The 27,084-nt window shown below is 40.9% G+C and overlaps 1 protein-coding gene across 2 annotated transcripts; it reads left to right on the plus strand.

The window, feature by feature from the left end:
* The first annotated feature begins 1,222 nt into the window (after positions 1-1,222).
* RASSF9 (Ras association domain family member 9) lies at positions 1,223-27,084 on the plus strand. Of its 2 annotated transcripts, none has more exons than XM_075600484.1 (2): positions 1,223-1,325; positions 24,669-27,084. In XM_075600484.1, exon 2 carries the CDS (start codon positions 24,685-24,687, stop codon positions 25,933-25,935), a length of 1,251 nt encoding a protein of 416 aa, XP_075456599.1. In that variant the 5' UTR covers positions 1,223-1,325; positions 24,669-24,684; the 3' UTR covers positions 25,936-27,084. The 2 variants fall into 2 exon arrangements, with proteins under 2 accessions (XP_075456599.1, XP_075456598.1); XM_075600483.1 differs by lacking the exon at positions 1,223-1,325 and adding an exon at positions 2,199-2,366 and having other exon boundaries at positions 24,669-27,083.

The raw sequence follows: 27,084 nt of genomic DNA on the forward strand, positions 1-27,084 counted from the left end.
GGCTTAAGCTTGCTGCATGGTCACAGCTTTGAGCATCCCTTGCTGCAGTGGAAGTGCTGTATGCTGGGTGATGATGGGGAAAGGTGGGATTGCAGACCTGCCTAAGACATGCAGATGAGCATACAGTTGTATTTGCATATTTGCTTTCCTGTGGAGGGTTTTTGTCACTTTTTTTACTCACCATAACTTAACTCAGTATTATGGTATAGCCTATCCCATAGCCTCTCATGCATATCCAGTTAAAATGAACCCCACACTGATGAGACCCATCAAGGTCGAAACAGCTGTCTGTGGGTGGTTTTCTGGGTATGCACCTTAACCCTGGCTGTGCTCAAAGCTGTGACCATGCAGCAAGCTTAAGCCTATAGGGAACATGTTAAAAATGGTTTTTGAGGCAAAAAGTGACACTGTGTGCTCATTTGCATGTCATTACCCAGAATCCCTTGCTGCAGTGGAAGTGCTGTATGCTGGGTGATGATGGGGAAAGGCGGGGTTACAGACCTGCCTAAGACATGCAGATGAGCATACAGTTGTATTTGCATATTTGCTTTCCTGTGGAGGGTTTTTGTCACTTTTGCTTTCCTGTGGAGGGTTTTTGTCACTTTTTTTACTCACCATAACTTAACTCAGTATTATGGTGTGTGTATATATATATATATATATATATATATATATATATATATATATATGTTTTACAATAATATTATATTGTACTACTAAGTAACAAGTAACAGATTAAAGAGATAATGTATCAATTGTGCTTGCTGCAAAGCTGGTGGGTAAACATTAGTTTTACATACCCCCAAAAAACAGAACTGAATAAACAATCTTTTCTCTTTCATAGGATATACTACTATTAAAAGCAAACTGTGTGTTCTGGTAAAACGTACAAAAAATCTAAAATACTATATGAATCGTACTTTTTTTTTCAAGCAAATGTCAACGTTTGATACTGTGCAAAATATGGTCTCATTTTATATAAAGATAATTTAACAATATCCAGGCATAAATAAATGTTTCTCTTACTTCAAATACAGTGAACCTTGGGATATGTTGGTTTATTAACATTTTGAGTGAGCAATTCCAGGCGTTTTTTTTACCTGTTCCACTCCACTTCTTCTTTGTCACAGCTCAGGAAGTTGTGGCGTGGGATTCTGCCCGTTCCCTGTGAAAATATTTAAGGCATCCAGTGACCGAGTCATTAATGAGTAACTCATCCAAAGGCTCTGATGTGCATTGTTTTCCTATAGCAGGGCAGCAGATTTTTGATTTCAACATCAAACGGAGATATTATGAATAAAGAAGGAAATGTAACTATTTTAAAGGTAAATGTATATATCCTGTAAACTAACTAATAGAATTACTGACAGATCAGAAAAGTAATGACAAAATAAAACCAGGGAACTCTGCTAAAAGAACTATTGCAGCTAAAATATACACAATCGTGTTCCTACAGTATTATATAATATTCAAGAATTACAATATGCATGAAAAATGTGTGTTCCAAATGTCATTGTTAAATCATCTGTATGTAGTAGCAATATTTGAACTGACAATGAAGTAGTCCTTTAATCAATAATACTTGTTTTACAAAAGTTATTTGCATGCATATTATATATCACTGTTTTCTCTTATCCGAAATGTTTTGTGCGTTTTGCTTGAGGGAGTACAGCATGTCTAAGTTTTTATTACATTTTATTTATAAGTATCCTCTACTACTATACAAAGGCAGAACATATTGCTATTTCTATTTGGTGAAATTAGTAATAAGCTACAGTCTATTTTGGGTAACTAAATTCCTTTTTAAAAAGATTAGTATCCTATTGTAAATAAAATTATATAATACAGATCTGCTTATGTATATATGTGATTGTTTTATTCTCTGTTGTGTTCTGCATGTTGATTTCCCAGTATCGTAAATGACCCAGTGGACATAACAGGTTTTTTTATTGTGTTGTACTAAATATATTAAAAATTGTCATCATTACTCTCACTTCTCATCAATATACTAAGCTTAAATATGCTTAAATACTCCTCATATGGTTTTCTTGTAAGTATAATTATGGGAGCAGTAATGGCAAATGTAACATTCTTCCTGATTAAAGGTGTAATGTCTCATTTTTGATGTTGGGCAGAGCTCCAAAGGTGCAGCACAAACAACACTAGTTCAAAGTTAACAGAAGTTGCACAACTTCCTTCTCCTCCTGTGCTCACTTTGCTTTGTACTGTAGCAAAGAGGCGATTAACATAACTTCAAATAGCAAATCATTCCATTGTGCACATTCTTCCATTCTTCAGTCCTCCTGATATCCGATGATGGCTCCATTCGGAAAAGATCCGTTGAAGGCACGGGATAAACCTCATAGGTAATCTTTACTTTTAATGTCTGAAATATTGTTGACTTACAGCACTGATAGATTAGTGTTTGTCAAGAGGTGTAATGGTATACTGAACAAGCTACTCTTTACAGTATGTTTAGACGTTGCTATGTATGTATGTTAGTAGTACGTTGCGATTGTTCAGAAACCATGATCTCTCTCGCTCTCTCCCCACTTTTTGTTGAAATAGATATACAGTCAGTTACCAGATTTTACTATTCATTAAATTGTGATTTATTATTAACAAATATTACAAAGAAGCATCACCTATGGATAGATTTTACTATATTTTTTGACAGATGTGTCCTATATTTGATTCTTGTTATTAAATGCAAACATAACTATCTGCTAGTTCTAGTATTTCATAGATGACCCTAAAGCTTGTCCTACTGTGTGAGTGGCATGGTTTGAACCTTTCTTTCTTTAAACAATGGTTTGTTGAAAGTGTCTCCGGTGTTTTTTATTCTAGTTTATTGGTTACATCCAATCCAAACTCTGTTTTGCACATGAATATATATTTCCATTTGATATATATATTATATATGTGTGTGTGTATATATATATATATATATATATATATATATATATATACACACACACACACACACACACACACACACACACACACACACACACACACACACACACACACACACACACACACACACACACACACACACACACACTGCTTTGCTGTGGAGGGTTTTTGTCACTTTTTTTACTCACCATAACTTAACTCAGTATTATGGTTGGTTTATATATATATATATATATATATATATATATATATATATATATATATATATATATATATATATATATATTTTTTTTTTAATTATTATTATTATTATTTATTTACTGAAAAATATTTAATGGTGTGTTGTAGGTTACAAAAAGTTATAAACACCAAATCACCTTGTGTTTAATGACATGGTCAGGGACCACCACAAGAGCAGGTTGTCTTTTATGTATTTCTTTGAATTGGTGTGAATTAGGTTTAGCATTTTTCATGCCAGAAAAGAGTTATAGTGTTCTCTTGCAGGGAAGGGATTACTTGGTGGAGTAATACTCTAGATACTTGATGTATAGGTATACAGGGGGATGATGTGTGTTTTTTTGTTATTTACCTGGGAATCAAGTTAGGATTCCTGTTTAAAAAGCTGTGGGAACAATGGTGGACTTAAAAGAGGGCTTCAATGTTCAAAGTATAGTATAACAATGTGTATTTTGAGTACAATATTTGTGATTACTATTTCCAGATTATTCTAAATATATTTCTCGAATCTATATTATATTCAATTTTTATATTATTTATCCTACATTGCTAAATATTTTGATAACTTTATGGAGACATTTAGAAATGGTAACACGTGTAATTGAATGCTACAAAAAAGGTTCCTTAACTACAACTCTTGAAAGCAATGCATGCATTTCATACCTCTACATTGTGTAATAACAAGATGTCATATTTTAATGTAATTGCTACAGAATGAAAATTGTCTTTCTAACAATACATGCTACAACCTGTCTTTTTTAATGTCTGTGAGCATAACAGCTTGGTCACAGTTTCATAGCATACAGTATGTCATTTAATCACTGTAAACTTGAGTTAAGTAACTTTACTGCCTGGTACAGTGGTAGCTATTTTGTGAAGCAACAGTTAAGGAAGCCCAACATGTTCTAAATATTATTATTGCCATTTTCTTCGTAATTTTTTTAACTTTTACATATAGACACATTGAATTTGATAACAAAATATAAGAACCACATGGTCCACATACTCAGCCCATTTATTTTAAGCTTTAAAAGCTCAGACTGTACTGTAGTTTGTTTAAGTACTCTTCATATTCTTTGATTTTTTTATTTTAATAGGTAATTGAAGTATCTGGAAGTTTGGCATTGTTTTAACACTAGTAGTGATAACCATACTGCTATGTTAACAAGAACAAACCACAGCACTCTGGATTGTTTGCATACTACAACTGTTATTGGGTTAAAGCTTAGAATTTGGGTATTATAATAATTTCTTGACTAGGTCACGAGACTTCAACATTTTCTTAAAATTAAAAGTAGGCCTCCTGGCAATTTAAAAAAATATTCTTCATTGACATTAAATTGTTTGCTTGTGCCTGTCGGCCACACAATATTAGTCTTCCGTGTAAAAAAGAAAATAATTACAATTCAGATATATTGTAGATGATTGTATATCTTGAGTATGGAGTCCTCTAATTCAAATGTAAATAGTACGCAGATGCTAATGAATGACTTTAATAGTATATCTAAATTATGATGTACTGTAAATAATGTTCTGAATTTGTTTTTCTAAGATCACTCAGATAAACAAACTGAGCCAAACTATAAAATAGTGTAGTGATTCTCTTGTACATAGGGGCACACTTTGGATTTATCAATGTAAAAATGATCTTTATATCCACTACTTAAAAACTTAGCATTCAGGGCAAGGTGTTAAAAGGTTTCAAAAGCCACATCATATTGTATATTGTAAGTAAATGTCAGAACAATTGAAGAAGAACCCCATTACATTTTTAAAGCTCTGTACACTATAAATTAATCCATGAAAAACTCTATTGTTGGTCCACTCAAAGGTAAAACAAATGACATTGAATCTGCAACTTGAATAAATAAACATTTATCATAATTGAAATTAACACTTCCTAGAGCTAGAAAACATATGGTGTGAAAACACCCCAGTGAAAAACCTCATTATTTATTTATTAAATGTTTTACCAGGAAGTAATACATTGAGAGTTACTTCTCGTTTTCAAGTATGTCCTGGGCATAGAGTTAAGATGACAAATAATACATGGTTACAAATACATAGTTACATACTGTAAGTGAACAGGGTTTACATTATATACAAGTTGCATGCACAGTTAAAGATAATATATATTATAGGCGTATGTAACAGTTACAGACCAGATTAAAATGTGAGACAGCCTTAGTTTTGAAAGAACTTAAACTGGCGGTGGATGCGAGAGTATACAGTAGGTTGTTCCAGTTTAGGGGTGCACGGTAAGAAAATTTACAATTACCCCTGTAACGAAATTGAGGGTAATCAGCGCATTAATAAAAGGCAGTATGCTCGGCTGGTTACCCCTATTTCATATTGGGGGTGAAGGGGTTAATTTTATATGCACCATACATGTACTGTTTTTTCCTCTGTCCCTTATTGTCCCCATTTTGCAGGATTGTATAGGCTTGCGGTAATGTATTAAAGAGGCATTTTGTTAATACAGTAATGAAGAAGTGGGTGTCCGGAGCTGAACCCTTTTAATTTCAGCTCCAGTGACCCCCAGTTCCAGAGGTACTTACCTCCATATTGAGTGCCGGTAGCCACCCCAGGGTTCAAATAATGGCTTATTTTCAAAGCTCCTGGGCCCTCTGGGCCAATAGGAAGCTGTGACATCACCCAGTGTGGCTTCCTATTGGCCCATGTGACTGGAGGCTTTAAGCTGCTGAAAACTGATGAAAGCAGGGGATCATTGGAGCTGAAATGAATGGGGTTCAGCTCCTGAGACTTCCTGCTTCAAATCTGTATTAACAAAGGGAGAGAGAAAAAAACCAGCTTAGTTGCTCCTTTAAAGTTACAAACTGTTGAAAGAAGGTGTCCTGGAATATTAATACGTAATATACATGTCAGTCAATTAGTGTACCAAACAAAAATCAAGTATAAATAAACATTATGCATATAAACACTTATATAACATAAATAATCTTTATATTTCATTATATATTTTTTAAGTGTATTGTGCTTTCTGCTTGTCATGTGTCATTTTTTACATTTTTGCAAAGATATATTGTTGCTTCTTTTCCTGTTTTATTTTTTGCAATATTTGTCTCTACAGATATGTAAATGTTGTATCATTTGGGTGTATTTATTTTGCATAAGAATGTAGCTGTCTTTTACAAGGGGCCTATATATCATTGTTATATTACAATATGTTACAGTATATGTTATGATCTGAGATTCCTCTTGTTAGTGGAGGAGCTATTGTTCCCAGTGGTTTTCTGATGCATACAAATGGTTCAACCCATTACACTGCGTTGCTTTATAATGTATGCAGCGGAATGGTGTAAGGTTTTAAATGTTTTTTATTGGTTAAGAATTTGGTAATTCTCACTTTTCATTAAATTATGTGAGGTATGTGGCAATGTCTTCACATAGTTTTTAAAGTTTTATAACAAATAAATATTGAGGGTGTTCTACAGTGCATAATTTTCAGATCATTCTTCTTATCCCACATATCTGGAATTTGTTAGCTTCGAATATTTGTAAGTGGGATGCTTCTTTGGTGAATCTAGTGCAATGATTTTGAATACAGTAAGTTTTGACCTAGTTTAATAGCTGGAGGACTTTGATTAATTACCTTGTCAGTATAAAAACATAAGTTGCAAAACCCAGGCAAACATGGAGCAAAAAATCTGCAGCAGACTTATCAAAGAAAAAGGTCAGAAAATTAGTAATTATATATTTTTCTTTAATACATTTGAAGCATTTTTTTGCACCAGTTTTGTCTCTGGTTTTGAAATCCTTAATACACCACTTGTATATTTGATTTAATGCCAGGTCCTTGAATATATGAAGTATCGTTCTTCATAAAAAAAAACAAAAAAAAAAAAACCTTGGACAACAATTCCACATTAATTCATATGTCATACATCTACAATGAATTATTTTCAATGTTTTGATAAATGAGCGTTGTAGGAAAGCACAAAAAGCATGAACCAAAACATGAACGGAGTACTGTATAAACTGCAGGGCAGGCTGAACTTGGAACATGAACTACAAAGTAAAGATATACAGAAGTTATTGCTCCCGCTGGTGAAATAGCATGTTAGCCCCTTCCCCTTTTTGTACTCAACTTATTCAATATAATGGTCCCTGCTGACACGTTGCGTATGGCCTGCAGCAATGCGCCAGTGAATGCAATACTGTTTGAAACATCTTTACCAAAATATTTTTGGTATTTAGACAAGAAAGTGGTGGGTGGAGCCCTCTTGTATTCAATAAAGTTTTATAATGAATTTACTGAGTACTTCTGGACAAACATACAGCCATTTATACTGCTAACAGGTACTGTATAACATACAAATGGAGCACATCAATTCATGTTTTTATTTTACCATGGGGGTGGCACGTTACCAGCCTTTTGATAGATTGTGATTGTCATAATTCTTCAGCAATTCTAAAGGCAATCACCTGTGCTCAGAAACACAATGGGGGCTATATTTAATTTATATTTACTAATACTATTTATAACTTTAAATAATACATATAATTTTGTTTTAATGTAAATTTATTAATCAGGTATTCAGCATGACAGGATGCTTAAAAAATTATTTCCAACAACCATTTATTCATCATATGTATAAAGTTTTTATACACACTGTACAATGCAAATTTTCTAAACATTTATATTACTTTTGGGACTGACATTTTGATACACAAAATATGTAATATATACTCTTAATACATAGGCCAGGGCCGTTTTGCTAAAGTTCCGTAGCACGAATGTATCAGGTGTTATTGCACCTGCTGGCCCAATGTAGCTTGTACAATATCACATTAGCCCCACCCTTTTTCACACACAGCTAATACATTTAGAATGGTGGCTGCGATCGCTGGTTCATGGTGCTACACCTATACTGTATATTAATTTATGTATATTTTAGTATTGCCATTTATGTTTGATGCACCATCATATTTCATACAGCAATACAATATACAGTAGGCGAAAGGCAATCACCTACTCCAAGGAGCTTACTATGTAATGTGAAGAAGGGTAAAGTGTAATCAATAAATTATAGTAAAAAGAGGTCAGTAGGCTTCAATGGACATAGCATCTGTGATTCATGTCATTTTCCTTGCCTTGCAGAAGTAGGTGTACAGATAACTACATACAAGTACTGTAGGTATATGGATGAATTAAAATGTATAAGTATATTAGGGCTATATAGTATAAAATAGGTTTTAAGAACACTTATAGAATGTACTGTGTTTCTGAAAAGGGAAGAGTTTGAAGGAACCATGCAGAGAATTTAAGAGGTGGGACAAAAAAGGAAAAGAGAGTGGGAGTAGGTTATTAGGAAGGAATAGAGGTACAGGCCATGAGTATAAAAATAAAATACATATATACTGTAGTATTATTATCTTGTTTTTCTTCACCTTTGATCTTTCTAAGACCAACATCTGAAATTCTGCACACAGTGTAAGATTAATAAAACTGACATGTTGTCTTTTTTCCTAAAAGTAAAAAGTAACAGTAAAAAAACACATACTTTTGACATTAGTTATAATTTCATAACTGTTATATACTGTATATATTTTAAAATTATGCATCAAAATGCTGTTTTATTCCTTTTCCTCTGACGTTATGATATAGAAAATCATTATTTATAAAAAATAATCATTTGTCGTTTGATCTTCCTGTAGGATATGAAGTTCACAGGCAAACTGCTACATTTGAAATAAAATGATGTTTTGATGCTATTAAAATGAACATTGCTTTGGATCCGTCTGCCTTACATTAGCAAAGGAAACCTCGTGGTTTTTTTTATAAGGGTCTGTGTATGAAGAGGAAAGAATCAATTAATTGCTAAATTTAAAGGGAGAACCTTCTATGCATAGCTGAGCATGTTTAGTGATCATGGCAACAGAGGGATAGGTTTTGTGTGAAAGTATGAGGAAGTGAAAAGAGTAAAGACATAAAGTAAATAAAATATAATTCAGTCGACATTTCTCAGAATGTTTTTAATGAAATGGTTATGCATGACCTATTCATGTAAAATAACAATGTGGTTCCAGGAATTAGAAGCCACCCTAAGTAAATTGATATAGATTCTATTCTTTAAGTAATGTATGATACGTTTCCCAGACTGCAAATTTACTTAAGGGAAAGGATGAAAAGGGAAAAGGGGCGGTAATTTGGTAAAAGTTTAAAATATATATCCTCTCAAAGCAGGAGAATTTTATTCTGCAATCGTTTAAGAGGTCAAACCATGAAAGTAAAGAAACACAAATGTGTTTTACCAGTGTAACACCCTTTCCCTACCCCCGAGTGAAACAGCAGATAACAGTGCTAACCTGTTAGGCTTGCAGAAGCCTCCCCACTCCTCCTGGGGAGGCTGGTGCAGCACCTTCACCCATGAGGATCCCAGCATTGGGGGGATAGCCCATCACGGGAACCGGTATACCTATAGGGTATACCCTGACTAATCACAACCAGAATAAGGTATATTCAACACTCTTTACTGTGTCCCACAGTACCCACACAATAATAAAAGTACATACACAATAATAACAGAACAAGTCCCCCCACTGTATTGGAGCACAATATCCCTTGGCACCTAGAGGTTCAAGGTGTCCACCAAATCAGCACCAAGCGTAAGTGTGAAGGCAGCGCTACCCTCCTGTGTTTAGTGTTGATGGATGTGGGTACTTTCCTGGATACTCGTATACACCAGTGTATTTCTTAGATAGGCTGCATCCATGATCACACGATGCAGGGTCTCCGACACAATCCACTCTCTCCTTACTTCTGGTAGCACCGGGTGGCTGTTCCACCAGGCCTGGGTAATCCTCCGTGGTGTTTCCATCTGCTTCGCTAAGGGCAGGTCGCATACTAGTGGTCAGCCCTACAATCACTACATTGTAGGGGAACTAGCTGGGGCCTAGGGGGAAAAGGTCTGGCCTAGTCTAGGGGCTTGACTAGCTCCCTGGGCACTACCTCTCCCTTCACAGGCTCCATCAGGACTGAGCACGCCACCTCCAATCCACATATGAAAACTTGAACAGCCAGGACCTCCTCTTCCTGCAGTGCCAAGCTCAAGATGTCTGCTGCTTTACACACTTTCCATATGTATGTGGCTGCACCAACTACAACATGGCTGTCGCAACTCACACAAATGCTCCCGAGCGACGGGACCACCACCAGGGAGGAGGCAAGGGAGGGTGCAAGGGAGGGTACATTGCTACACTCTCATCCTGGCAAAGACCTCATTGTCTCTGCATGAGAAAACATAATCACAACATATAATACAGAACTTATATAATGGAAAATATACAGCCTAACACAACTTTATAGAGAACTCCTTTAAAATAAATGGCATTGAGCATCTCGGTCAGTACAGTGATAATAGAGGCAAACCTATCCCTAGACGTCTGCTTAGATTCATAGTAGGGTTACCCTATGGAGTCATACGCCATTCTAATTGAGGGGTGCATAACTCTTTGACTCCTCTTCAATTATAAAGCCAGCATGTTTGGTAACTCTGAGAGTTCTTCTTCGTCTTCTTGATTGGAGAGGTTTCCAGCAGCTTGAGGCCCTGCCCTCTAATAGAGTGAATGTCATTGTTATTGCCACCCTTTGGGGTGAATGCTGGGCTCTCAGGATTTAGAGTCTGGTTAGCAGCACCAGACGAAGTAGGCTGGGGATCGCTACGACCAACGATAGGCTCTTCTGCATTTACCTTCTGTACATTGGGAGAAGAGCCTGGTTGATCAGATTCACCAACCTGAGGAATGGGCAGTAGAGGGTTCCTGTGCCAAACTTTTATCCATCCTTCTGAGTCCTTTATTCGGTACACAGGAATCCCAGGTAGCTGGGAATCCACCTCGAAAGGGCTATGTCTCCATCGATCAGCCAGTTTATGTTTTCCTAGCTCTCCCAGAATTCTCAGAAGGACCTTCTCTTCAGGCCAAAGCTCCTGATAACGTACCTTGCAGTGGTATCGTCGTTTGTTATTATGATTCAGCTTAGCAGTTGTTCCTTCTGCTAACTGATAGACTCTTTGAAGGGTGATTTTCAGTTGTTTGATGTATTAGTAGTGTGCCACATTGGGTACGCCATCAGTAGAGATTCCCAAACGGATGTCCACCAGTAGTCTTTCTTCTCCGCCGAACATCATAAAATATGGGAAGAACCCAGTGGGCTCATGCCGGGTGCAGTTGTAGGCATGCACCAGGTGTTCCCTGTGCTTGCTCCAACTAACCTTCTCAGTGTCTTTCAAGGTGCCCAGCATAACGAGCAGAGTCCGATTGAACCGTTCCAGCAAGGCATCACCTTCAGGATGGTATGGTGTTATATGAGAATTCTCAACATTAAGTAACTTCAGCAGATCTTTTATGAGCCTGCTCTCTAAATCATGTGGTTGGGCAATCCATAATGGACAAAGTATTTCTCCCACAATACCTTAGCTACTGCTGCGACACACTTTATTCGAGCAAATACCCAGTATGTACCTGGCAGATACCTGGAATGCGCCGCTCCTCACCTCTGACAAGCCCCGTTGCATTTGCCTTCCCAGCCTGGGTTCATGCCTGGCTGATGGGCGGCTGATCTGTTAAATGATAATGATTAGGATTTAATAGGCTGCAATGCTTCGCGTGTCTACCAGATGGCATAAATTCATGAATTGTAATGCAGTATATATATATATACTGTGCAGTATTGCAGCCAGCGGGAATAAAATGCTTCAATCCCTGCCTGGAAAATAACTCAATGCACTCGGGCAGAAAACAGTCACAAACCTCAATACACCCGGGTATACCCGAATTCGTGGGACTAGCCGAGCTCGAATAAAGTGTGTCTCCAGTGTACCGTGAAAACTTTTTGTTCTTTGGTGGAAACGTTTGGACATAGCGGGAGTAGTGATCAGTGATTACCAGGATATTCCTGATACCCCTGGAATCTGGTTCTAAGCACAGGAAGTCCATACATACTGGGTCCATAGGACCAGAACTCTGTTTTCCTCTGAATGCACCTCAAGCATCTTCGTCAATGATGTTCCACAGCCTCTCTCATTTTTGACTAGTAGAAGCTGTCCCTTATGAGTCCAAATGTTTTATCTATGCCCAAGTGTACATGGTCATCATGCAATGAACTTAACGCCATGTACTACTGTTTCTTTGGAAGCACCAGCTGTCTCCTACCTTGATGGTTATGGTTTGTTATAGTTATCTGGATGGTTATGGTAGGGGACTACTCGGTATAGCAACACATTGGCCAGACGGATTTTGTCCAATTCCTTCATGAGAGGGCTGATTGTAGGTCCGGGAGCTCGCTTAATTAAGTTAGGGTTCTTCTTGTGTACTGCCCACACAGAGGATCATACACTGAATCTGCCATCTGAGCTTTGAAGATATCCTTCCATCTTATTTTGGGTCCTTCTGCCTTGACAGTGTCACTGGGTAGCAATAGGCAGCCGGGAGTGCATTGGACTGGCATCCCAGAGAGTCCATCACTCGCAACTCAGAGAATGCCACTTTCTCTTCCAAAATTGCCACTGTAGAACACATGGTACGAATTCCAGGACCTGGTATTTGTTCCCATTCTTCATCCTCTAACTCAAACCCGGCCTTCTGGACAGGGCATCGGACCCAATATTCTTAGGCCCCAGCTTGTACTTGAGGGTGAAACTGTAGTTGGACAGGGCAGCCAACCACCTGTGCCCAGTGACATCAAATTTAGCAGATGTCAAAATGTGCGCAAGTGGATTATTGTCCGTCCTTACTTTGAATGATACCCCGTAGAGGTAGTCATGCAGCTTATCCACAATGGCCCATTTTAATGCCAGAAATTCTAATTTGTGAACCTGGTAGTTCTTCACACAGAGTCAGGCTGTGACTCACATAAGCGACAGGGTGTAGCCCGGCAGGATATTTTTGATGAAGCACTGCTCCCAGTCCATCAAAGCTGGCATCCACATGCAGCACATTCATCTGGTCTTGGTGGGCATATGCCAGAACAGGGGCTTCAGTGAGACTCTTCTTTAGTTTCAAGAAAGCCTCCTCACAAACTGGAGTCCATCTTGTGCCAAAAGGAGTCTTATGATTTATGGCTTTCTGGAGGGAGTTTTCGGGGCAATCTTTAGCAAAATGTTCAGAGCTTTGGAGATGCAAGAATACCTTTGACGAACCTCCTGTAATGGCCACAGAACCCCAGAAAGTAGAAGAGCCCCACCACATTCTCAGGACGAGGCCACTTCACCACAGCTTCCACCTTGGTAGGGTTGGTTTCCACCTCTTTGGCAGATACGATATGGACCACATAAGTGACCGACGATTGGCAGAATTTGCATTTGTCAAGGGACAGCTTGAAGCCTTCCTGCTTCATCCGATCCAGAACCTTCAGGAGACGTTCCTCGTGCTCTTCCATTGTCCGTCCACACACAATAATGTCGTCCAAGTAGACAAGATACTGTCTTGGGTTCATGTCCCCAAATGTCCTTTCCATCAGTCGATAAAACGTGGCTGGGGCTCCACATATGCCTAGGGGCATTCGGCTGAACAGATAGAACCCCAGAGGGCAGATGAACGCTATATTTTCTTGATCTTCGGGGATCAAGGAAACATGGTAGTACCAGACCATAGATCCAAGACGCCCAGGATCTCTTCAATTCAAGGTAGGGTATACAGGATAGTTCAGCGGTTTAGGGTTCTGTAGTTCACACACAATCGTATAGAGTAATTTTTCTTCCATGCCACCATGATGGGTGAGGCATATGGAATGCGGGATTCAGCTATAATGACAGAACCTTTCATATCTTGCAGATTTTCACGGATGTCGTCCATATCAGGGAATCCAAGAAGCAGCAAGTGAAAACAGAGCACCGCCAGCGGGGTCCAACTTCCAACTTTGAAAAAAGGAAAAAATCGAGGCAACTTCAAAGTAGCAATAATAGATCAATTATCTATTTTTTCTTTTTTCAAAGTTGGAAGTTGGATCCTGCTGGCTGTGCTCTGTCTTCACTTGCTGCTTCTTCAACTGTGTTTTAGGGTGGGTTGCAAACGTTAGCGCTGCTGCTTTGGTGGTTACCTTGTCAGGGCAGTCCATCCTCATGTGACCCGACAAATGAACGGGGCCAGGTTTCGGGCCACCCACACGGTTGTCAAGGAGTCGGCCGCGAAGGTTCCAGAGTTCGCTACCTTCTTTACCGGGGTCGCCCAGGCGGAGCAGCCTGCATCTTCTCTGCGTTTGGCATCCCGGTTCTTTTTAGACATATGGAACCGCAGGGATACTTCCTAATCTTGCACTCGATTCATTAATTTATCAAACCTAGGGGTGTTTTTTGTGGAGAGAGTACATCTGAGCATAATGGAAATGGGATGCGTAGGCAAGGATCTCCTCAGCAACTGTTTAAGGCGATGGCTGTCTACCACTGATAGTTCAATTATCTCTTTGATACTAGATTCCATAGGTTTACCTATAAGCGTCGTATGAAGGCGGACATATCTTCCCCGTCATTTTGTTAAGATCATGGAATTTGGCCAGTAGCTCAACGTCATCGTCCTTAGATCCGTAGGCTGCATTTAAAGCCATAACCAGGTCGCGGGCGTCATCCTCTGATACTGTTCACTTTACAATCTGACTATGTTGGCCACAGGGGGTCGCAATAATTCTACAATTCTACAATTCTCTGTCACTTCACGGCCTCAGCAGGACCACCCCTATTACTTGAGAGTACTCTTCCTCGCCCCGGAAAAGGCCTTTAGTTTGCGGTAGTGGTGAGTTTAGGAAGATGTGGTCAGGGTGTCGGCTAGCCGCAGTACTTCGGTTAATATGAGTTCTGTCACGGGCCTACCCCTTCCCTGGCCGTGGTTATTCGGTGTGACCGTGGACCATCACCTCCGGTATTCCCATCTGCACACCCACAACTAATCTCCCCATCCGGTGTTCATGCCCTTGGGCCCCTCCATCTCATCCAGGTCACTACTGCTGGCCATTAGCACTGTATCCCAGGTGGAATTTGGATCGGATATCTGGTCCACTTCCCAGACTTTAGTTATTCCAGGAGATTGCATGAGATAGTCAATTTTGGCACTTGGCCATTGGCTACCATGCAGCTGGGAGGTACCGTTCCCGCCAAGGTCCACTGCTGGACCCCCTGCCATGATGGTAGCGACATTTTATATTGCAAATATAGATTTTATTAGCAATAAAAAAAAATTATTTTGGTACCCCAGCTCTGAATCTCAGCAACGCCTCCATATGTAACCCACTTTCCCTACCCCCAAGGGAAACTGCAGATAATAGTGTTACAGTTCTAACCTGCTAGACTTACAGAAGGCCTAAGCCTCTACTCCTGGGGAGTCTTGGGTGGCTGGTGCAGCGTCTCCACCCTTGAGGATCCCAGCATTGGCGGTATAGCCCATCACAGGAACCGGTATACCGATAGGGTATACACCGAATAATCACAACCAGAACAAGGTATATGCAACACTCTATATTGTGTCCCACAGTACTCACACAATAATAACAGTACAGACACAATAATAACAGTAACAGTCCCCCCACTGTATATTGGAGCACAATATCCTATGGGCATCTAGAGGTGTAAGGTGTCCACCAAAGCAGCACTCAGCGTAAGTGTGAGGGCAGTGCTACCCTCCCGCGTATAGTGTTGGTGCACGTGGGAAGCTTCCTGGGTACTCGTGTACAACAGGGTATTTCTTAGATAGGCCACATCCGTGATCCCACGATGCAGGGCCTCCGACACAATCCCCTCTCCCCTTACTTCCGGTAGAACCACGCTGCGATTCCACCAGACCCGGGGAATTCTCTGTGGTTGTTCCATCTGCTTCACTGGCTCTCTCCTCTACACACTAAGGGCAGGTCACTTACTAATGGCCATCCCTACAATACTCTACTACCTTGTATGGGAAGTAGCTGAGCCTAGTCCAGAGGGCTTGACTAGCTCCCTGAACACTACTTCTCCATTCGCAGGCACTGTCAGGACTGAGCATGCCACCTCCAGTCCGCAGAGGAAATCCTGAACAGCCAGGATCTCTTCTTCCTGCAGAGCCAACCTCAAGATGGCCGCTGCCTTACACAAAGTCCATATGTATGTGGCTGCTCCAACTACAACATGGCCCACACAATGTTTATTGGCCATACTTTGGAACATTGATAACCTGAGGCCTTCCCTCTGAGAACAGAGAATGATAAACAGGTAGCTCACAGGCTGTTAGAGCTGTTCTCTGTTCGGACTGCCCAGGTAATGTTAATCGACCTGGGAACGAACTTCATGGCGAAGATAATGTAGGATGTCCTAACGTTATTAGAGGTTAAATCTATCTGGACTTTGGCCTACCATCCTCAGACTGATGGATTGGTAGAGAGGTTTAACCAAACTTTAAAAACCATGCTTAGAAAGTTTGAAGACACTGAAAAGTGAGCATGGGATGAACTTCTCCCTTTCCTACTGTTTGTGGTTCGAGAAGATCCCCAAGCCTCCACATGTTTCTCCCTGTTTGAGCTCCTATGTGGACGCCAACCCTGGGGTATACTTGACCTACTAAAGGAATCCTGGAAGGAGGAGCCCTCCCCCTCAAGGAAATCTTAAATCTGCTCAAGATTGTCAAGAGAGGCAGCATAACCAAAATGCTCGTATATGGTCTTCCAACAAGGGAGCCAAGTGATGCTACTATTACTGACTTTGTAGAGCAAACTCCTAGCAAAGTCACAGGGTCCATTTCAAATTCTCCACCGCACAGGGAAGGTGAACCAGGGTCAAGGAAAGGTAAATAAAGGTAAATAAATCTACCATGTGAACCTACTGAAGCCTTGGAAAACGATGAGATCTCTATTCATACACCCTCTAGAAGGGGAGATGGATCTGGGTCCACAACCTCTGCATGCTAATACTAGTAATTGCCATCAGGTCCCTATGGGAGGTCAATTAACCATAGAACAAAGGGCGGACCTACTGGAATTGTGTAATCAATTTCCAGAGGTGTTTTCCAAGCTGCCAGGGCAGACTTATTTAGTGTTCCATAGGATTGAGACAGAACCAGGCATAAAAGTATGGTCCCACCCCTACAGATTTCAAGAAGGCTACAAAGCCCTTGAAGAGAGGGAAATACTAGACATGTTGGAATTGGGTATGATTGGTGTAGCACCATAATGTTGGTTCCTAAACCAGATGGAAAGGTGAGGTTTTGCTGGACCTCTTAAAGGTAAACATGTGTCCAGATTTGATGCAAACCCAATGCCAAGGGTGGATGAATTGCTTGACTCCCTTGGGAAAGCAGAATATATATCTACTCTGGATCTCACAAAAGGATATTGGCAGATTCCTTTTAGGGAGACGGATCTGGGCAAGCCTAAGAATGAACAGAGTTCCACGACGTTCTCAGGTCTGGGACAGTTCACCACGGCTTCTATTTTGGGGGGTGGCTATACCTTCCACGGACACTATATGTCCCATATAAGTCATGGATGTGTGACAGAAGTGGCACTTATCTAAGGACAGCTTCAGGCCTTCCTGGCCCAGCCGATCCTAAACCTTCAGCAGAAGTTCTGCATTTTCTTCCAGGGTCTTACCAAAGACAATGCTATCGTCTAGGTAGACCAAGAATTTCTGCGGATTTATGTCACCTATGGTTTTCTCCATCAGCGTTGAAACATTGCTGGGGCTCCGCATATGCCTTGGGGCATACGGGTAAATTGGTAGAAACCCAGGGGACACACAAATGCTGTATTTTCCTGGTTTTCTGCACTCATCGGTACTTGGTAGTACCCCAATCTCAGGCCCAGTATGCGTAACCAACCATTGGCTTCCCTCGCACTACATCGGTGATTGTCCCCAATATGATCGGAGAACTGGGGCATTCCCGAGGCTCAGGGCATATTAGAGCCTCCACATCCATGGTGTGGGATTTGCTGTTTTTCAGCTGGGGTATTTCAGCTGAACCTGCACCACCCGTCAGTGGGGTACTCCTCATTTCTGAGGCCACATAGTTTCATATTGTCGGCCGACTGCAAGGGCAAATGTTTAAGATGTAAATCATAGAACGGCCGGTACACAATTGGCACCTGGGACCCTGTGTCCAGTAAGGCCGAGGCGTATATGCCATCCACGAGGACACAGATGATGGCAGCTGGTCCTACGCTCATTATATGCTCATTACTATACTGTATGTGTTAGGGGGGCGAGGGTTTTTTGGAGGTACAGGGGGTGGGTGGGTTGTGTATTGGTAGTTAGTAGGTATTTTAATGTTTATTGGGGTAGAGAGATTAGGTGAAGGGGTACTTGGTCGAGGGGGGTTTGTTAGGCCTACCATGTGGGTAGCAGGGGGGGGTTAACACCTTCATTACATGGTGGTTACTACCGCTATGTAATGAAGGAGTTACCTCCACCTGCCTCCTTCCCAGTAGGCTCAACCACCCAACATGTGCAAAGTAACCCCTTTACTCACCCCCTATGCCCCTAATAAATGAGCTACTGTGTCTTAACTCCTTCGTTGCTTTAGCGGCTACCCACTAAGGTAATGAAGCTGCTTTAATGATTTTTTACTAATAATGTACGTGAGCAGGGTGTCTTCTGAGCTGAACCGCATTGAGTGTGGGGTGCCAGTATCACCTCAATGTTTAAATTCTCTCATGTCACGTGACGCGGGAGGATTAAATCCTGCAGTACGATACCGGCAACACATACTGGGGCCTGTATCTCGGGAAGTAGGGGGTCCCCAAGGCTGAAATTAATGCGGTTCAGCTCAGAAGACCCTCTGATCCCACACACTAGTATGGAAAAAAATATGTTAATTTATCATAACCGTAGCGGCTCAGGAGATCCCCTGCTCCAATACACTATTAGTAAAAATAAAATTAAAGCAGCTTCATAACCTTAGCAGCTAACTACTACGGTTAGGATAATATTACAGTGGCGACACAGTTTATTCTAATGCGGCTAGAGCCACAAGCCGCAAGGTTTCCCGGCTTTGATGTTGAATCCCCTCGGCGTGCCGTGCGTCACCGATGCGCGGTCACGCTTCATCGGGAGCGTGCGCGCACGGCATGCGTGCCCAGGGCTCCCTGAAGGGAGCCCTGGTGTCAAGAGATGTGGAGGATGGCGGAGGGGGGCTCCGGGGGACCCGGTGGACCCGGAGAGGGGAGGGGGATGCCTCGATGGGAGGACCGATCCTCCGAGGCTCCGGCGCGCGTGCGAGACATCTCAGCGCGCGCCCGGTATCTGTCGCGGCCGAGACCGGGCAAATGTTAGAATAAACTCGGCCGCGACAGTATGTATTTGAATTTTTTTTTCCATACTAGTTTGCGGGAGCAGTGGGTCTTCTGAGCTGAACCACATTCATTTCAGCCTCGGGGACCCCCCACTTCCCGAGATACAGGCCCCGGTATAGGGTACCGGCATCTCCCTACAGGATTTAAACCCCCTGGTCACGTGACGTGAAGGTTTTAAATATTGCGGGGATACCGGCACCCCATACCGGGGCCTATATCTCAGGAAACAGGGGGTCCTCGAAGCTGAAATCAATGCGGTTAAGCTCAGAGACCCCCTGCTCCTGCACACTAGTATTCAAATTAATATTGAAGCTGTACATTTGCCTGTAAGAGCTGTGCATGGAGATGCACCGTCTCCATGCAGCTATCCAGGCTGCAGTTTCAATTAGTTGCCGATCAATAGGATTTATAGTGCAAAAGCACTTTAAAAAAAACAAGTAGTTCAATGCTGCATTTTTTTTAGCGAACTTTAAAAAAATTGCATTTTTTTCTTAGTGAATAACTTTTTTACCAACATGTTTTATAGCACGATAAAACAATGTAAAGTCAATTTAGCAATGCATTCATTTTATCGAGTTTTAATGAATAGGCCCCATTGTGTGATTCTAACCTTATCCTGATATTACAGACATGTTCTAAAACCCTAATTTTAAGTTTCCTTGTAGTGCAACCTGCAGGTTAGCAGGGGGCAGAAATTGCATTCTAATAAGTAAACAACATGGTCTGTGTTAAAATCAATCATATTTGAGATCACCCCGTGCACTCTCATCAGTCATATCAGTTAACCCTACATCCCTAAATTCCATACAAATAGTAACAGGGGACAAATAATAAACAGGGGGCAAAAAGTGCAAAGGGAATATAAGACAACAAACAAGAAGGTACTGTACCTGTAGACCTGCAGAACTAGGAGCCTGTGTTAAAAGCCACAGGGAAAGATGCACCGCTAGGGAACAGAGAATATATTGACTCCTGACCTGTGAACACAAAGTTGACAAGCAAAGAACTAACAGTCTGGGTGGGGTTTTAAACCCAAACTAAGATGGCAGATGGTCTCATAGACTGTTCTAGTTTTGATCAATTCTGGGACTCAACTTGACTCCTCTGTGAACCCCTCTCCAGGTTTACGAGGAGTACTGTGGTAAGAAATCATGACAAAGTGCTATTCCTGACCCACTTCTAAGTTTCTCTCCTCAGAGTGGTTTTGGGAGTCCCATACCTTCGTTCCACTGACATCTTTGTCTGAGCTAAAATCCATCATTCCTGCAGGGCCTTCAGTCCCTTTTATCCAATACATTAAATAATACCCTTCTTATTCCACATGCACTTGGGAAACCATTTGTTCCCGACATCTTTCCTGACTCTTTGACGTTCCTCTTCTTTTCCAATCATGTATGACCAACCAATGTCCTTCAGCCTCTAGGTTATACTGTACCTACTGGCAGGCCAAGAAGTTCTCTCCCTTGCACCCACTGCCTCCTGCTTCTTCCTTGCCACTATAGCCCTGGGGCACAGACATTGAGCTTTTTTCTGAATATCACCCCTGTCAAGCAACTGCTTCTGCCCTTCCACCACACCTGACCTCTCTTGACCTCATCTCTGCTCCAGTTTCCTCTGCTGTAGACCTGTTTCTGCCTACCCTGGTGCTCACTTTCAGGTTCCCGGCATCCATTAGTCTCCTGGCATGCTCTTTGCTTGCTACGTCACCATGAGGGTCAAAACTGTACCCCTTCTTTGTGCACACAACCACTCTGGACTGCACCATCTCGCCTGCTCCCTTATCCTCTCCAGTACCAGCTCGATTTCCTGCTCCTCCTCTGCCGCACTCTGACCCACATCCTCCATTTTGTCAGCTGGTTACTGCTCTGCTCCTCTTAAATACCCATTAAACCTCATCCCTAACTATTTGAACTATCTCAGCATTGGAGTACTAGCGACCCCCATACCATGGGAGTTTTTCTTCTTAAACCCTACATACAAGTATTTTCTTTCTTTTCCCCTCTCTTTTTCTTGTTTCTCCTTCATGTCTTTTCTTTCCCCAACAGTGAGTGCTCATTTGCATTTCATTATCCAGAATCCCAGGCTGCAGTTAGAGTATTGTATGCTAAGAGATAAATAGGGAAAGGCAGGTTGTATTTTTATATGTTGTTCACTGTATGGTGGAAGTTTTTTTCACTTTTACTCACCATAATTTATTTTGTGACTGGTTGCCACTTCACATTGCAAATCCAGTAACCAACCAAACACAGATGAGACCCCGACATTTGAAACACCTGTCTGTGAGTAGGTTACTGGCTATGCATGTGAATGCACTCACAAGTGGTATTTTGTATTTTCTCCTTCCCAATGCTTCTTTCTTTCCATGCATTTGATTCACTTTTTTTACAACCCCATGTCCCAGTCTCTCTTTTACTTCCACTCATAAAATTATCTTTCTTTAATCCTCTATGTGTCTCTTTCTCTTCCCCATGTTTTACTTTTCTTATTTTCCCCTTCATGTCATCCTCATGATTCTCTTCTTCCCAGCATTCCTTTTATCTTCCTAGCCCTTCACATCTTTCTCACTCTTTCCCCTCATATCTTTCTCTCTATTTCCTTATCCAGGTCTTTTCTCCTCTCTTTATTCTTTTTTTTCTCCTCCTGGTTTAGCATTATCCTCTCAACTTTTTCTGCCTCTCTTCTTCATGCTCTAGCCCAACTACTCTCCTGAGCTCTACCTGAGACATTGCCCACTGAATGCACAGAAGAACAATTGATTTCCTGTGTGCTGCAGTTTACAGTTTACAAGTACAGCTGCTAAATTCATTAGTCCCACAAGTGGTTGTGTTTCTGATCGGCACTCTTCAGGGGCACAGCAGGCAATTCATATGGCTGGAGGTAGCTGGGTTCTTAACCACAATTGATCCGGGACAGCAGTACTGGCTGTTCCCCACTGTTGCCAGCACTGAACATGTCTATCTCTCTAATGCAGTCTATTTTGGCCTTGTTATGCACCTTAGGTAATTCCCTACAGTATATGGCCTCCAGCCTTGAGAGAATACATTTATAATGCTGCCCCTACAGTATATTACCATGTCACTTGTATTATCAACTGGCTGTCTCCACTGACTTTTTCAAAGGTTGCAACTCATGTATGTATATAACTACGAACATTTCATGTTTATATGGCGCCAACAGTGTGCGTAGCACTTTATAAAATTAAAATACAGGGAAAATAAAGTACAAACAATGATAATAAGAGAAGCAAGAAAATGATGACATAAGTAGGGTGACCATTCGTCCCGTTTTTGCCGGGACAGTCCCGGTTTTTGCTGGGCTGTCCCGGTTGCCCATCCGTCCTGGGAATATCCTGGTTTTTCTCCCTGGTGCGCGGGGGAGTCAGCGACGGTGCGCGGGGGGAGTGCGCGGGGGGAGCGAGCGGCAGTGCCGAGGAGGAGGATGCAGAAGCCGGGTAGTATTTTTTTCATGTTAGAATGCCGCCGGGGCTGGGCTTAGAGAGTAGAAGCAGGGGGTCAGGTCAGAGGATCTCAGGGGCGGGGCTTAGTACCAAGCCGGATGGAGTGAGCTGCTTCTCAGTGTGTGTGTGTGTGTGTGTGCTCTGTCTGTGTGTCTCCTGTCTGTCTGTGTGTGTGTGTGTGCTGTCTGTCTGTCTATGTGTGTGTCTCCTGTCTGTCTGTGTGTGTCCTGTCTGTCTGTCTGTGTGTGTGTCATAGGAGGAGCTGAGGGGAAGGTATGAGGAGGGGGAGATGTGAGGAGCTGAGGGGAAGGTATGAGGAGGGGAAGGTACGAGGAGAGGGAGATATGAGGAGCTGAGGGGAAGGTATGAGGAGGGGGAGATATGAGGAGCTGAGGGGAAGGTATGAGGAGCTGAGGGGAAGGTATGAGGAGGGGGAGATATGAGGAGCTGGGGGGAAGGTATAGGGGGTGATATGAGGAGCTGGGGGGAAGGTATGAGGAGGGGGAGCTATGAGGAGATGGGGGAAGGTATGAGGAGGGGAAGGTATGAGGAGCTGAGGGGAAGGTATGAGGAGGGGGAGATATGAGGAGCTGAGGGGAAGGTATGAGGAGGGGGAGATATGAGGAGCTGAGGGGAAGGTATGAGGAGGGGAGATATAAGGAGGGGGGAGAGGGGAGGTATGAGGAAAGGATGGGGAGGTAGAGGTATGAGGAGAGGAGGTATATGGAGATGTATGAGGGGAGGAGAATAGGGGGAAGTATGAGGGGGCATGTATGAGGAGAGGAGGGGGAAGTATGAGGAGGGGGGGCTGTGTGTGTTTGTCACTGTGTGTGTGTATGTGTCACTGTGTGTGCACGTATTTTGGGGAGGGAGGTTGAGTGTTGGGAGGGGAGAAAAATACATGGGTGTGGGGGTGTAAGAGAGAGGGGGGAAGGAATGGGTGAGAGGGGGGGGGAGGAAAGGGTGACTGGGGAAGGTGGGGTGAGAGTGAGGAGGTGTGTGAGAAGGTGGGGTTCTCGCAAGGCCGCCGAAATGTGGGTAGAGGGTCCCGGTGAAAACGATCTTCCTGGGCCATGGGAAAGCTGTCTGCGGCCCTGCATGGCAGTGATGTCACTGACTGCCATGAGGAGAGCAAGAGACCCTATTTTGCAAAGTGTAATATACACACAACGTCAGGAAGGTCACATTTTTAAAAGTCTTAATTTTAATTAATGCCTACATTTTTTTATTTAATTTTAATTTGTCAAATAATTATTTATTTAATTTTAATTTGTTAATTATTTTAATTTTAATTAATGTCTTCATTATTTATATACACACAAACACACACTGAAGCCCCCATACCTCCTATACACACAGACACACACTGAAGCCCCCACCAACGGGACGATTATGGTGCCGAGGCATCACGTGATGCCACATTGTCATGGCAACATGTCACCGCCTGACATCAGTGTCTCGTTGTCATGGCAACGGGGTGCGTCACGTGATGTAATTTGTTTTATAAATAATTTTTATTGTGTCCCGGTTTTTCATTTTGAAAATCTGGTCACTCTAGACATAAGACAAAGGGAGTTTCATGCACAGGAGAAATTAAGTAAGAAAATTAAAAAAAGGAAGATAAATGAAGAGAGAACAGGTTTTAAGCAACTAAGATTAAACAATTTCACCCCAAAACACAGCTTCCCACTCTTGAATATGAATTTAATTAGAAGTATAAATATGATTACTGCTAAAGATTTATATGATATGATCACACATTACTTAAATATTTGAACATCTTTGTTTTAGGTCGTCCTGTAAAGATATGGAGCCTGTTGAAAGGCAGATTGTGGTATGGGTTTGCCAAGAAGAAAAAATAGTCTGTGGAATAACAAAGCACACAACTTGTTCTGAAGTAGTACAAGCGCTTCTTGAAGAACATGAAGCTACAGTGGGAGACAGGAGTTTCCTCTTGTGTCAATGTAAGGAATATTGCATTGTGGAGAAATGGAGAGGTTTTGAGCGAATGCTGCCTCCTGTTACAAAAATGTTAAGACTATGGAAGGCATGGGGGAAAGAACAAATAAACCTGAGCTTTGTTCTTGTGAAGGCAAACACTTTTCTTCCTAATCCAATGTGGAGGACAGCTGAAGCTGAGGTTCTCCACAGCTTAGATAGAAATCATGAATATAGTCCAGCACACTATATCAAGACATTGCCACTGGATAAACAAAAGAGAATTGTAAGAAAAGCTTTTAGAAAATTAGACAAGATTAAAATGGATGTTAATTTGCAAGACAGAGATAACATCGAGACACTCATTCATTTAATAATTTCTCAAGATCATACTGTTAAACAGCAAGTCAATAGAATCCGAGAACTGGATAAAGAGATTGAAGCATATGAAGCCAGCCTTCATTTGAGTAGAGTGGAAAAGAATGGAGAGAATTATGTCCAAAATGCCTATTTGTCTCCTGATGCTAGTATTGAAAACTCTAAAAAACACACTCAAAAGTATTTTCTAGAGCACAACAACATACATGATGGAATCCTGCATATAGAGAAACAGTTAAGCCATCATAATATACTAATCGACGAGCTCTCTATAGAAATTGAAAAAGAGATATCTTTCACATTAATGGGACAAAACAGAGACGATATGTTTGTTGATGAAGAGTATATGAAGAAATTGGAAGAATACAATTTGGAAAGTGTCAATAAAGAGCTTGAAGAAAGCATGAAAGCAGGTTTAAAAGTGCATTCTCAGTTTAACTGTATTCAGAAACAAATAAAATACAATGAATTTGTACGATTTAGGCAGGAAAGTGAATATAAGAGTGTAGAAGAAGATTTAATGTCATTATGTGCTGGGGATACAAATAATTGTTTGCACTGTAAATCTCATGAAGAACAAACAAAGGACTGCACAGTTGTTACCAGTATTAATGCAACAGATGATTTCTCCACCAGGCTGTCTAATCTGGATATAAATGATACTGACTCAGACACTGGTATAAGCTCAACTTATAGCCAGGACTCTGAGCCAATTTCAGAAGTGATGATGTTTTGCACATGAAATTACTGTACAATGTTTGTGAAGCACATACTCTGAAGCATAATATTTTTAATTTTGCTTTTAGATACTGTATAATCGATGCCACAATTTGTGTACAGAATCATTGTAGCATTAGAATTAGAAAAAAACTATTTTGTCACTGTTGTAGAAACTAAAATGACAGATTTTTTAACATATATTTTATTGTTGTATATTATAAAATTTTTACTTAATTTTCTACATAGTAATACAGTACAACATTTACTGTTGCCCATTATACTAATGGTATTCATAGTATATTCTTTGTGTGCCATTCCTAAACTAACATATAACTGTTATTTACACAAACATGTTGTTCAATGCATCAGTATCCCAGAGGATGGATATATTTTTTAGGCATACTCTTTGTTATAGTCTAAAATATAAGCATTAGTTGCAAAAGCATTTTTATAATACATTAGCAACATAATAAATGTATATTTTAAAATCCTGCTGCATTTCATATTGCAATATGGCAATTTCTTTAAAATGCTGCCTAAAAGAGACAATAGGGTCTGCAATTCCAATTACAACTCTTACATTTTCCATTTTTCTCCTCCTGTAGCCTTGATATCTTTGCCTTCTAAATAAAAGAGTGAACAATAGAGTGCATAGGACATTCTCAGCAGCCAGCTCAACACTTGGATGCCTGAGCTTATGTTCCCTAATTGACAGTTTGATACTAACTTCCAACAGATTTTGGCTGTATCAATAGTTGTGCACTTCACAACCAGAAATTATTGTAACATACTGTACTGTATGTATCAAGGCAAATGTGGTGCAATTCTAGGGCAAAATGTTGCTCTAGATATACTAAAGAAATAATCCTATTGATTTAAATGTGATATTTATTCTTTGATACAGTATATCATGGGCTGTTTTATTTGCTGTGGTATTGCACAGTTTTGCCTTCGATACATATGGACCAATCTTTTAATGTTTGAACAACCAGCTAGTAATCTTTCAAAAGTACAAGCTATATGGAAAAAAATTTAGAGAACAAAATACTCCACACAGTTTTGCCCTGATGCAAAGTAACCATCTAAAATGATAAGAGTAGTAACAATAATACATCTAAATCAATGGATTACAACATTGAAATATGTTTTGTACAGTATTTGTACTATTGTA

This window comes from Ascaphus truei, chromosome 5 (genome assembly GCF_040206685.1).
Source record: "Ascaphus truei isolate aAscTru1 chromosome 5, aAscTru1.hap1, whole genome shotgun sequence".
NCBI classification, from domain to species: Eukaryota; Metazoa; Chordata; class Amphibia; order Anura; family Ascaphidae; genus Ascaphus; species Ascaphus truei.

Bases quoted from the DNA above. Each gene is read 5' to 3' on its own strand.
- RASSF9 (XM_075600483.1), top strand. From the start codon at position 2,314: ATGATGGCTCCATTCGGAAAAGATCCGTTGAAGGCACGGGATAAACCT. The intron at 2,367-24,668 runs GTAATCTTTACT...TCTTTGTTTTAG, and splicing joins GCACGGGATAAACCTCATAG to GTCGTCCTGTAAAGATATGG.